This window comes from Protopterus annectens, chromosome 6.part0 (assembly GCF_019279795.1).
Source record: "Protopterus annectens isolate FY-2018-M chromosome 6.part0, PAN1.0, whole genome shotgun sequence".
In the NCBI taxonomy this organism is placed as follows: domain Eukaryota; kingdom Metazoa; phylum Chordata; order Ceratodontiformes; family Protopteridae; genus Protopterus; species Protopterus annectens.
In genome coordinates, this window is record NC_056737.1 from 868,912,189 (window position 1) to 868,925,873 (window position 13,685).

Genomic DNA, 13,685 nt, shown 5'->3' on the forward strand with positions numbered 1-13,685 from the left:
TATGAAGGCAAGCCAGCTTAGCAAGCTAAAGAGAGCCAACAAGGCCTTCAGTGAACCTGAAAGTTAACATGCAACAGTGTGCAACACTGGCATTAAAGTGTGCAACTTTCACCGAGCAGAATGGCAAAGTGAATTTTGTATACTAAAGGGCCATCCTGGAGGTCCCACCTGATGAGAGGTCAAGGTCTTTTCTGCCCAAGATCAAACACGACTTCAGACCCATACTGGATTACTGGCCTAACTACCATGCATAGATAGAAAAGTTCATAATGGTCTTGGTAGAGACTATAGTTGTATGCTTCACGCATTGTTCAGACCTGCATGATGCAGAGACACAAATCAGAGAGGAATCCAGGATGGGTAGCTACAGGTTAAAGCAGTATTCAGAAGTCAGTCTCCCTGAGGTAGTCACCAAACACATGCCAGTAGTAGCAGCCCACCACTGGCTTATTAGGACAAATGGCTTCCATGACTAGAAGACTGGTTCCTTATTGCCCCATTTCAGGAAGAATGGTCTGAATCTCAAAATGCACTCACTGGAAGCACTCCTTAAAATGGAGAAAAATCAACACTTGTGCTGTAACAGAGACCTGGTTCAAAGCAGCAGCAAGGCACCCCTGCACTACCAGGCTATAACTCATTCAACACCTTTCGGCCCCAGAACTTGGGCAGATTATGATCGCAGTTATGCCCACAAAAACACATGCACCTAGCACAGATTGTTGGCTACTAACATGGGCAACCGTTGATAGACACCAATAGTCAACTACTCCCTGGTTAGTTTCCAACACAAACTAAATCACATTGACAATCCCATCACCCTCCAACCCTCCCACCCCATGGTAACCACCATAAAAATGTGCTCAGCAAAACACCCTCACAGCTTCAAGAATGGATGTTGAACAGGGAAACCTTCTTAGGCATAGGGCACACCTCAAGTGGATCTCTTAGCCTCCCCCCATAACAGACAACTATCCAATTTCTGCATCAGGGATCACACTACACTAGCCTGGAGGGTGAATGCTTTCAGCTTTCTATGGAAGGGGAGGTTCCTATATGCCCCCCCCCCCACACCAGTAATACAAAACGTCCTCCTGAAATTTAAGAGGGACCAACCAGAAATCATGCTAGTGACTGTCAATTGCCCAAGGAAAAACTTGTTCACCCTCTTTCAATGTCTAGCCAAAGGCATTCACCACAAGTTACCCCATAAGGTGGACCTACTAACTCAGCAGCCATTTCAGTGTCCATTACTTGGCTGCATATCCTCATTTAGCATAAACACATTGTACACTTTTCCAGTAAGCAATGAAGCAAAACATATGCAGCACTAGTACAACTGTTCATTTCAGAACATTTTAAAAAAATTTTAAATTTATTTAACATTGGTGCAAAGGCCCTAACAATCACACTGTTAGCGGCCATAAACCACAAACATAAGCCATCTAGATAGACCAGCCTTTTTCCAGTCAGACTGCATAACTTTAATACCATTCATGAGCTGAGACTATGACCATACAAGTCAAATATCTAAGCAAGTTTTTCAGACAGCTACTTATGTAAATCACGACTGAATCAGAAGTGAGCTTTTAGCTACTGCCCCATGCACATGTGGGACACAGGTACTTCTTGCATTTGTCAATAAGATGAACTTCACACCCAACAGTCCCGCCTTTAAAGGGATAACCCAGGATAGATCACAGCTATTCCTTGCCTCAAAGATCAAGTTGGACAATTTTAGAAAGCAATGTTACTACAATAGTAAAGAAAGTAAAAGTATTTTCTAATCCAAGAAAAACACATGGCAGCTTATTACAGAAAGAACACAGTAGACTTGTACAACAAAATTAAGGTCTGTTAAACAACATGACAGCGTACAGCACAGTATAACTCAACAAAATCGAGGATAATAAAAACAGTATTACGGGTGGAGCTGCCTCCTAAGCACATTTATGTACTGTTTTGCAAAGTTCAGCAGTATTTCCCAAAATAAGCTAAAGTAGATGCGGAAGCTTTCTGTCCTCAATTTTGCATCTCATGTAATTCTGGTGACTAACACTGGCATTTTTGCCAGGGCAACTTTGACTTTTTAATATTTTCAATCATTTAGTATAACTAGGATGGAGACTCTTTGACAGTCATCTCTGCTAAAGCCCACTTAAAATATCACCTCAAATACCCCTCTAGGACATGGCCATAGAAAAGAAGCAGAGATGCATTTGGAAAGAAAATGCAAGACATGACCTACACAGAACATCAGATTTACATATTCTAAACACTGACAGAAGATAAAAAAATATAGTGTGTCTAAACCAAACTGTATAGCTTCCCGAGACAGAATCATTCTTCAAAAGGCACTCACAATCCCCTCCTTAAAAAACTGATCCAAAAGTACAGTTGAGCTTTAAGTGTGCAACACATGAGCACATCCTTCGGTAAATGCATAAGCTATCCTAGCATGATTGTTGGCAGGGGCTGAATATCAAGTTCTGATTTGAAATTCAAACAGTGGAGTTTGCAACAGAGGGAGGGGGGTCACTCGAATACTTGCAATACTAAAATCTAATAAAAATGTTAATTCCTACTACCACGTAGCCTTTGGAAATTAAAAACACAAACTATAACCTCAGGCATGACAAACACACACATCGAGTCTAAGAGGAAGCATCCTGCTCCTTTAAGATTCTCTTTCAATTTGATGTACTGCAAGGCGAATTCGAGCAGGTCACCCGGCTGGTTTCTCAGCGCCTCAACGGTAAAGCTCTGCAACAGCTTAGTCAGTCCTGCAGGGATTTCTATACTCAGTCCTATATCAATCTAAAGTAGAAACTGGGCAAAAATAAGATTGGCAATCCCTTGTCGAATAGGACACCGCCAAGTTAACACAACCATAACTGCTTTGGTGCAGTGCTATTTCATTGCAGATCTAATGTGGGCTGATTGTTGTATGTTTTACATGCATTAAACCCCAATCTACAAGGACAGTACCCCAGTCGGATGAAGTCTCATGATGCTTTTCCCCAGTGTTTTTTCTTCTCCTTTCAGTGCGGACTGACAACAGCACATGGTAACTTTGCGATCATGATCTAGCTAGTCCTTCTGTTATACTTGTTAAAGCTGTTTAGTGAGCGTTACAAAAAAAAAAAACACTGTGTAGCGAGTGTAAAAAAAGGGCTAGGTAGATTATGATCACAGTTATGCCCACAAAAACACATGCACCCAGCACAGATTGTTGACAGTAATAACAGTTATGGACCCCAGCAGCTCGTGTTTTGGGTGCAAAACTGCGTGATCGCAATCTAGCTAGCCCTTCTGTTACATTCGTTAAGCTGTTTAGTGAGTGTTACAAAAACAAAACAAAAACAGCTTAGCGAGTGTAAAAAGAGCTAGGTAGATTACGATTGCAGTTATGCACACAAAAACACATGCACCTTTTGCAAATCATTTGCAGCAATTACAATAAATCAGTTGCTATTATCAACCAAGACCACATGCACACCGTGAATCCACTACAGAAGCAAAACACAAAACCGGCAATTTGTAAAGCCTTATTCTAGTAAAAGAAAACAAGGCAGAAGAAATTAAGCTGCAACGATCGTGGAATTTGGTTATAAAAAAAAAGTTGACTTACAAACCAGGTCACGAGGATAAGCTGATACAGGCAAGGCTTGGAAAAACAGGTTCCGATTGCAAAATACTGTGTACTAGAAACACGAACATGACAAGAACTTCCCTACGTCCTGCAGCTGTATTTGAGCATTCCAAGGCCAGGGGGGGGGGGGGGGAGACAAGGCAGCTGTGACATCACAGAATGGGTGGGTTTCACTGTTTCACTGAGAAGCAGAGGCCGGCTGTGGTAATGTCACTTCAGGGGAAGGAAATGTTAAAAAAATATACCTTCACTGCCAGGCCGCGATGGCGTCAGTAATTGGGGGACTCCTGGAAGCTTAACTGAAACGCGAGAGAATGTTTTTAAAAGTGAAAACATTCCTGTACGCTAAGGTAGAGTTGGATTGGAGAACCAAGGGGGATTTCTATGTTCTAAACGCTGTATTCTTGTTAGTTTATGCAGGAAGCTGTAAATAGGGAGGAAAACGGCAGAGAAGTTGAGGAAAGAATTTTACAAACCTGTTGTACTCCTTTAAGGTGACCTAGGGAACAAACAGTATAACAAGACATGCATCTAATTATTTCCTTGCCAATTATATACATCACACCTCTCATTCTCTAGTTCTAACTAGCACTCTTCCATTGATCTACCACAGCCATACCTCTCAAGTGTCACTAATTTCGATTCAAACTTACTCTGTCCCTCTTAATCCGTCCTAAAACTGGTGACTCTTGGGGAAAAAAAGTTGAAGCACACTTAATAAATGACAATAATTATCTGTACAGACTTTTTAAATCAGAAAATGCATGTTAAAATCACATCCTCTTATTCTGTCAATGTCTCAAAAGTACTAATATTTTAAAAGAATCGCTGATTATTTCAGGGATTTGTTGCTAGTTCTGTTGAGAGCTATGCACCACACCATTTGATTAAGACCACAGCTCCACATAACATTTACAGGAGTACCAGGATTCCGGTTTGACAGTACATGTAAAACCACATTTTAAAAAGGATAAAAATGCTTAAGAATACAGCATTTTAAAAGAATGAACTTTGCATATGAAAAAGGCTGGTAAGGAATTAAAGAATGAAACAAATAATAATCAGGCTCCTGTTACACAGGATGCAGAGTAGCCCTACTTGCAGGACACTTACAGAAGGCCAGAAGCCTACAGAACTGCAAATACTGCAAGAAACAATAGCAAGAGAGGCCAAAATGCATGCAGTGGGATCTATGAAATAAGTATAGAGGCACATTACTACAGTCTAAGGCTAAGGCTCTTTTGTCTACCTGTATGAGAATTGCATGCGGTTTATTCTGTAACCTCCGTTACACCCAGGCCTCCACAAATAATGGGAAGCCACTACTAGGCCCAATCCTCTGCAAAAATGCACACTATTGAAAAAAAAAAAAAGTGTCACACTTGTATTTGCTAAGAAGGAACTAGGCTGGTGGACATTATATTTACTTTTAAAATGCAGATCAGTATATTAGAACTGCTGCATAAAGGGCAGGCAAGGTAGCATAAAAAACACAGTAGTTTTAAGAACATGCCAAGTAAACTGGAAAAAGGAAAAAATATTTTGTTTAAAAAATTGGTGATACTGTTAAGGGGCACCTAAACTACAACATTATCACAGACAACATCTCAGAAAATTTCACTGACAAACCAATAAGTTAATTTTCTGTACCCCAGAGACCTTGTGGAGAAGAAATAAATAAAGAAAAAACTTAAGTATAAGGAAATCTAATTTTTAATAGAGCACTATTTCTTTTTATGTTAAGTACACTCAAATTCCGATACTCTCTCCTCAAAAGAACTGCTGTGCTAAGCATTTGCAATACTTCATCTAGACAAGAGCAGTACTGTTTTTGATACTTTCCATGCAAGTTATATATTGTTCTGGTAGTTCAATTTTTAACAGCAACTGCAGTATGCCTGGTGTTCTGTACAAATACTCTTAGCATTTTAAATTTTGAGTTTGATCAGACTCAAAAATACTTAGTGATGTTTCTATTACTGATGGCATACCACAGAGTGCCGTTCTCTACTACAGATTTTCTTCTAGTTTACTTGATACTTAAGATATGCTATCTACAAATAGTTTAAATATCATTTTACAAGTTGTTTCAAGCGGGCTTTCAAATCATTTCTCAAATGCTTCTAAATAATTACACCACTTTCACTTGAACCATTTCAAAAGTGCCCAACCTTGTATTTTACACATATGGTAAAAGGCATACTTTCCTATTTGCAAAAAATAGTCCTGATACACATCAACAGCAATAATGCTGGGGTACTACATCCTCACTCTTTATCAACAAAAAAAGAGCAAGCACTGGGTAAGCAGTGCTGTTTTCATCACAAACTAGAACCTGGTACAAATATTGTATGTAATATGATCTACTTTCCTCCAAACAGTTTTAACAGGTATGAGTTAATAATATAGGACATAGATTGGAATGTGAAAACACTCACTGTTCACCTTTTGAGAAGTGTCTCAAACTTGCAAAAAAATAAAAAACGTTTGATCAGCAGTATGCCCACACTAGTATAAACAACTCCAAAGCCTTCATTCTCTGACGGTAGTTAGCAAGGTTAAAAAAAGATAAAAATTCACAAAACTACCACAAAATACACAAACATATAAGCATAATATACATAGATATATAGCTACCAGTACATGCTTGCTCTTCCAAAATCCACCATACATGTACATTTGTTTACAGGTCATAAAAAGGGGGACTGATAGGGACCTCCGAGAAACAAATTACTACACTTATGCTATCAAAAAATGACAACAGAATCCTCCATTGCTCTTTCATACCTAGTTATAGTTCAGTAATCAGTCACTGTTCTTTTTCCCATCTTGTCAAACAAACAGGCTAATGACTACCAGGGACTTTATAGCCTAGCCGTGCAACCCAACTCAGTTGTATCTGTATGTATCATGCGGATTTATTAGGAAGTTTCTAGAGGTTATATAGGAGGGTATGTTAGACAGAGGCAGACAACAATGCCCAAACTATCACAGATATGGGGCAGACCCGGAGTGAATTTCCTATCTACTGGTCAAGGTTATGCTTAAATAGGGTTAAGGACGAAGTCTGCTTAACATGGATGGGGAAGTTATTCCAGAGCATAGGGATCCTCAAATATACCTTATTTAAATCACAAACAAAATCTAATTAGATGTAGTGTCTGTGATGCTGTTCATTTTTTAAAAAAGACCACCAGAGCTGGATCTGAAGACGCCTTGTATGCCAGACATAGATCACCTCTCAGTAACCTGTAGAAGACCAAGTATAGAGACAGGTCTTTAAGGTGATCCGTAAAGGACAGTGTGTTTATACACTGGATTCTCCTGCTAAGGAACCTCTGTGAGCATTACAGCTGTTACACATGTCTGGTCAGGTACCTTCCGAAGGGGATATTATACTCCAAGATGGGTGTGATAAGGCCAAATGAAGTGGTACTATGACTTCCTTGTACCTGAATGACATGCCCTTACTTATAAGCTGGGTGACACAGAATGGATTTTCTTACCATCTTGGCCTCATGTTGGTCAAAGACCAGATCCCTGTCTACATATGTTCCCAGATCCCTGACTACCAGGTAAAAACTTGGGGGTGTGCTATCGATGGAGTAATTAGCCTGGGTGGCAGTTTTTCTGAAAAAGCACTACAATGCACTTAATGAAATCAAATTTTAATCAGCGACTTTAGCGCCAGTCATCTGTGTTAGACCTGAACTTGGTTAGCCAAAGGCCCCTCATATTAACTGTTACCTCAGAAAAGTAAATGCCAAATAGAAGCAGTCCAAGAATGGAGCCAAGATACCCCAGTGCTGACAGGTCTCTTAGTGGAGGCGGTCTCACCAAGCCTAATCCTAACTTCCTGGGTCCTGTGAACCAGACGGCAATCTAGCGAGTTACGTAGGGGTTTATGCCCACCTTGGTGACTCTTGCAACGATAAAATAGTGGGGTGTCATATCAAATGCCTTAGCCAGGTCCAAGTAGGTAGCATGCACCGTTTTCCCCTCATACATTGCTTTGGAGACCTTCTCAAAGAAGTCCAACCCACCCTTAAAGCCAAACACTTTATTCAAACCTTTTACTAGCAAGTAAATACAGCTAATGGAAACAGATCTATTGCACCTGCTCTGGGAAGTATTCTTAACCTTGCTCCATTAAAATACTTAAATTACTCATGGCAAACCTTACCTTCTCACAAAGCCTCTTCCTGAAAACCCCGTCACCTGCACCATGACTGATCAACAATGCTGAAAATGAACATCCTCTGATCCTCATTAATACTGGTATGCAATGTAGTACAAAACAACCATTAGTCCTTCCTAAACCGCAAATGCCAATAATTACCCACACTGATTATATCACTAAACAAACATGTTTACAAACAGACTATCAAACTTTCTTTAGCTTTAACTGAGCGAAAAACGGTTTCAAAGCAGCATACACGTACGATAAAAATGGCTACACATCGCTTTGTATACTCATCACTGAAAAAACAACATGCTAGCATTTTAGTAACAGTACTAAACACAACTACAAGCTTTATTTTACCATAGCTATAAAAGCTCCCTTCAACCCCCGCAGCACCCATGACAATGAAGAACCAGATACATTGCTGCTGCAGTGTAACTGCAAGAAGAGTTACTTCCGGGTTTCTCCATTAGATTGTGCACAAATACAAGTGACACCGGGAGCTTTCAGAAACAGTTAAAAATTAAAACCCCGAATACTTAAATCTGCAGAACAAGCCAAGATTTGGATAACGTGTATATCACGTCTAGTTTATAAGTCTACAACGCTACCAACATTTAAAGCTGATGCAAGAGCGTTCCCCGTGCATGCTCTACTGTGCAACTCCAAAGTGACATATCCGTGAAGGTTACTTAAGTTATAAATCTCTGCGAACAGCTCCAACAACACTGCGGGTCATATCTCAGCGTCACAGTACAATTAAACAAAATCAGCACGTAAAAATATTAGCGTCCAAAATGACCACGTTCAGAGCTACAGTAAGTCCAGAACTGTATACTCTAATTTTACCAGTGACATTCTGCAATAGATGTGATGTCCCAAGCAAGTGCAGCAGGTGAAAGCAGGCCTGCCTCATAAGACACCTGAAATCCAGTGAAACAGGTGGCAGTGCATGAACCACACAAGCAATAAGCAGCGTCCACAACATACAGCATGAGTCCATCGAGTTTAAACACGAAATTCAGAGTTGTGTGGAAAGTAGTACCATGTTTACCTTCCTGACGCCTTTATAGATATAGAAGTAAAGCTCCCGGCCCACGTTAAAGCAAATCCTATCCCCGTTACCGGACTGGTCATTAACGTTGACGAAAGACACCTTGACAGGGTTAGATCCCTGTGAATTAAAAGGCACCCTATTGGGGCGGCTATATTCCGAGTGCGGGAGGAGTTTATAAACACCTTCTCGGGTGGTAAACTGAGTTTTAATTTCGTTCATCTCCTTCCCTCCTCCCTCCGCCGCCATCTTGGAAGTTAGCATTCATCCTGTTCTGAGCCCGGATCTAATACAGCGCGCATGCGTACTAGGAAAAATGTTCCTAGAATTTCGTTTACAATGTTTGCGTGTGTGTGCATGTGTTGCGTAGAATAGTGAGATCCGTATACGTAACGAGAATGCTAGGTTAATATTGGTAGACGTGAACTGTATGTGACATTACTGAAGTACGAAAAAAATGGGATATCCTGACCTCCCACTGGTGCATTGAGTCACACCAGCAGACAGCTGAAGTTTGCAATGTGTTCGGAAACTTAGTTTATCACTGATTGAGTAGTCCTGACTGCAGTAATTTCTTTCTTTTGTTGTGGCGCGTGGGTACGTAGATACTGCACAGCTGTAAAATATCAGGAGATGCATATGAAGTTAGAAAGCAAACCTCCTGAGTTTGTTTCGCATTTGTGAAAGGTTATGCACCTATTAATACAGTGGAAGTAGATGATAATTGCTAAGACCTGCGCAGATTTTCCGTAGTTTTTCTTGTTAAATTCTGTGTCTTCGGTGGCTACAGCCTTCGCCCTAATCAGGGTTATACTCGGGCACGTTCGTATTTTTGCTATCATTTGGACTGCTCAGTTTGTACACTTTTTCTAAAAAGCTCGAATAATCATTGTTCGCATACTCGCTCAACCTCTCGGAGCAAGAAATCTGGACAAAGCTATAAATAACGGGGAACAAAGGCTCACAAATAGGGCCAATTTTTAAACATTGCTCCTACAAACTTAGAAAGTTGATAGAGTAACAGGTTTTGTATTGACATGAACTTTTTTAAGAGTATGAAGTCTGAAACTCAAACGTCTGTCGTCATTTTCTGACTTTAATCTGTATCGATTTGCTAGTGATTTGTCGGTAAAAACACACTTTTAAGAAAAATGGACCAAAAATATGAAGCAGAAATATGTACGGTTGAGAAGTATTTGAAGTCCGAAACATCTACAGCTCCATAAATTAGTGTGACAGCCCTTGCCTGAACGCATAACCGAAATGCCAATATCGACGTCCACTCAGCAATCTCCTACTGTATCTTCTCATTATTTATTTATTTGACATTTGTTAACCGGCTTGGCCCAACTGAGCTAAAGATTTTCAGTGGAGACCCGAGGAGAAAAGCTCAAAATAGTTATACAATTTTATGAAAATAAGGAAAGTAAAAATAAACTCCACAAGGAGGAGCGACTATCGCCCCAATAGCCTGACGAGTCTGATATGCAAAGCTACGGCACGCATCATCATTGCTCTAATAAACAAGGATATAGGGTACCTCCAAACATTGGTTCCCACACAGTTTGGTTTTGTGAAGGGTACATAATGTCTGCTCAACCAGGTCGACTTCTTTGAGTAAGTCACCAGAGCTGTGGATGAAGGCAAGGTGATTCATACAGCCTACCGTGATCTGGCCAAGGCCTTTGAAACCATTCCCCACTCAGTAATCACAGAAAAACTCACTAAGTTAGGCATCAACCCCTATATCACTAGGTGGGTTGCAAACTGGCTCACAGATAGAACCCACAGTGTGAAAGTAGCGGACTCCAAGTCAGACTGATAATCGGTCACGAGTGGCGTCCCACAGGGTTTGGTCCTGGGTCCTCTCTTGTTTGGTATCTACTTCTCTGAAGTCTAGGCCAACACAAAGGGACTCTGGCTGACAAAGTTTGCAGACGATTGAAAGTTGGGAGCTATTATTAACTCCCCAAGTGATGTTGACATCCTACAGAAAGGCCTCACTGAGACCAACGACTGGTGTCAGAACCATGGCCTTAAGCTCCATGCCAAATACAAGTGTCATCATCCCCTTTTGGAAAAACACGGTTCCCATGGATTACCACATCAATAGTAGTCCATCGAACACAGAAGGCATTATAAGAAATCTGGGAACACAGGTTGACAGCAACCTCTCTTTTGACCACCACATTGTCACTGTGGTCAAAACGTCCTTCTGTGTTGCACATCTCATTACTAAGGGTTTTGCATCCAGGAAGAAAGAGGTCATTGTCTGCCTCTACTCTTCCCTCATTAGGCCAATCATCGAGTACAATGCCCCATTTGGCATGTACCTCACTAGACATCTGCAACAACTGGAGAAGCCACAAAAGTACCTCACAAAGAGGATCCTAGGCCTTAAACACTTATCCTATATGGACAGACTAAAAAAAACTCCAACTATTCTCTGTCTCGTATCACCTACTTAGAGACCATCTCTGCTTGACTTACAAAACCATGTCTGACCCAGCTCTGTTAGAAATGCTACAGCTGAAGAAATCCCAATCCATCCACATCATACACTCCAGAGAACTCAACCTCATTGCTACAATCAACAGAACATGCTGGAGGGACACGTTTATAACCCAGAGACTGTCCATGCTATGGAATAGACTTCCCATACATGTCAAACAGAGTACCTCACTGGCCCTCTTCAAGAGAAATCTTGATGAGTGGATGAGAAATAGAAAATTCACCCCAGGGATCACTCCAGTGGCTCTACTCGACAGAGGCACTGGGATCTAAGGTCGGGTGGCACAATGCCAGGGTAATCCTATGGGCTAGGCTTGTAAAGGCTCCAGGACTATTAGCCTGGTACACACCTATGAACCTGTAAGATACAAGAATCAAACAATAGCAATATAAAACAGTTCACAAATTTGAGAAATCCAAAACAAATTATAAACATTTTTATAGTAAATACAATAGACCAACACGTGAAAAAAAAATTTACATGTTCTTATCACATAAGGAATAGGGGGTAAAGCTGTTTAAGCATTAACCTCCTAAAAGTGTTAGCAGGTAGAAGTAGTAGGGAGAAAATAAGTAGTAGAAGGAAGAGGTAGGGGTTTACATGGGGTCATGACAAGGGCATATTCATGATTTAACTAGGCAGTGTTAGTTCTTTTTTTAAAGTACTGGAGTGTGCAATTCTTCTTATGTTGACTGGGAGTTTGTTCCAATTATGAGATACTGAATATCTGTATAATACTTTCCCAATAGTTATTGGGTTTATATATTTGAAAAAGAAGTCAGTCTGTGCTATGGAGAGGGTGCATAGGGGTATAGTAAGATAAAAGATTTTCTAAGGAGGGGCAGGTTACCAACACTGCCCTGCTTTCATTTCTTGACAATATCGACCATGCATGTGACTCCGGTAAAATAGTATCCTCCCATTTCTTAGACTTATCCAAGGCCGTCGATACCATCTCCCACTTATTACTACTAGAAAAGCTCTCATCAATCTCTCTCCTTTAACCACCAACTGGTTCTCAAGCTATCTCTCAAACAGGCAACAGGCTGTCAAATGGAAAAACTCTACCTCCTCCTATTTAGACACCCTTACAGGCGCTCCTCAAGGCTCAATACTGTGTCCTCTACTTTTCAATATCTATATAAATAATTTCTATCTTTGCATACCCAATACTAAACTCATCCAATATGCTGATGACTCAACTATCATATGCTCTGCTGTCCCCTCCCTCCTGCAAGCTACTCAGGCAGCCTTTTCTAGTACTGAGGCTTGGATGCTTAACAATCATCTAGCTCTTCATCCATCCAAATCCAAAATTATGATATTCACCCCTACAAAAAACACCAAAATAGATAAAAACTCCTTCATCATAACAAGTCCTAATAAGACTCCAATTGAAGTAGTCTCCCATACCAAGCTTCTCGAAGTTATTATTGATGAACAACTCAAGTTTGAGATACCCCTTAAAACTAGCATTAAAAAATCTCACCAGAAACTTGGTATGCTTTACCGCCATAGTAGCTTTGTGACCCCCTCCTCTAAGCTTACTCTCTCCACAACCTATCTTCTCCCCTCTCTTATGTATGGTGCTCCCATCCTTACCAATCTCCAAGCCTCGATCAAAGCTTAACTGGCATCCTGCTACAATAAAATTTCAAAGTTTACCACAGGAGCCAAATCATCTTCACATCACTACAACTCTCTCCACTCTTTAAACTGGCTAGAGCTTCCCCACTATCTCTCTTACATTCAAATCTCCACCGCCTTCGAACTCATTTTCAAACCCTCACACTGCCCTTCTCTAGCTACTACCTTTACTATGCATCTTCCTGACCGATCCCTCAGATCTAACAATCAAAACCTCAAAGTATACAAACTATTATGCACTCCTGGCCAACTCCTATTATTTCACTCCCTAGCATGGAAATGGAACTCCCTTCCTCCCCACATTCGAACTACACTATCTCCCTCTACCTTCAAAAGCTTGCTTCACTTTTACCTCTCTTCCAAATGGGAATGCTCCTGCTCCCACCTCTCCTAATCTATACACCACACCTTTCTACATTCCACTTCCAACTTCCACTTTCCACTCCACCTTCATCTTGTATTCTTTCTCCTCCTCTCCTCCTCTCTCTAACTCACCCTCCCCTTTCTCACTTTCTCCTAACTCTTTTACCTTCTAATATTTCTTTTCTTATTGTCTTTAACAACCCACATAAAGCATTATAGCTATTGCAAACTAATTGTTGTATTAACTCCAGTGTTTTTACAGTTATAATACTCT

At 40.6% G+C, this 13,685-nt stretch overlaps 1 protein-coding gene across 3 annotated transcripts in view; it reads right to left on the reverse strand.

The window, feature by feature from the left end:
• The window catches only part of WDR20 (WD repeat domain 20), a 798,308-nt gene extending 789,064 nt beyond the window's left edge, over nucleotides 1-9,244 (reverse strand). The window contains exon 1 of one of the 3 annotated variants that reach the window (XM_044074541.1): nucleotides 8,890-9,244. In XM_044074541.1, coding sequence (XP_043930476.1) covers nucleotides 8,890-9,153 — 264 coding nt within the window. In that variant the 5' untranslated portion in view covers nucleotides 9,154-9,244. The remainder of the gene's footprint in view (nucleotides 1-8,889) is intronic. The other 2 variants (XM_044074540.1, XR_006365229.1) reach the window with 2 other exon arrangements.
• Nucleotides 9,245-13,685: the final 4,441 nt, after the last annotated feature.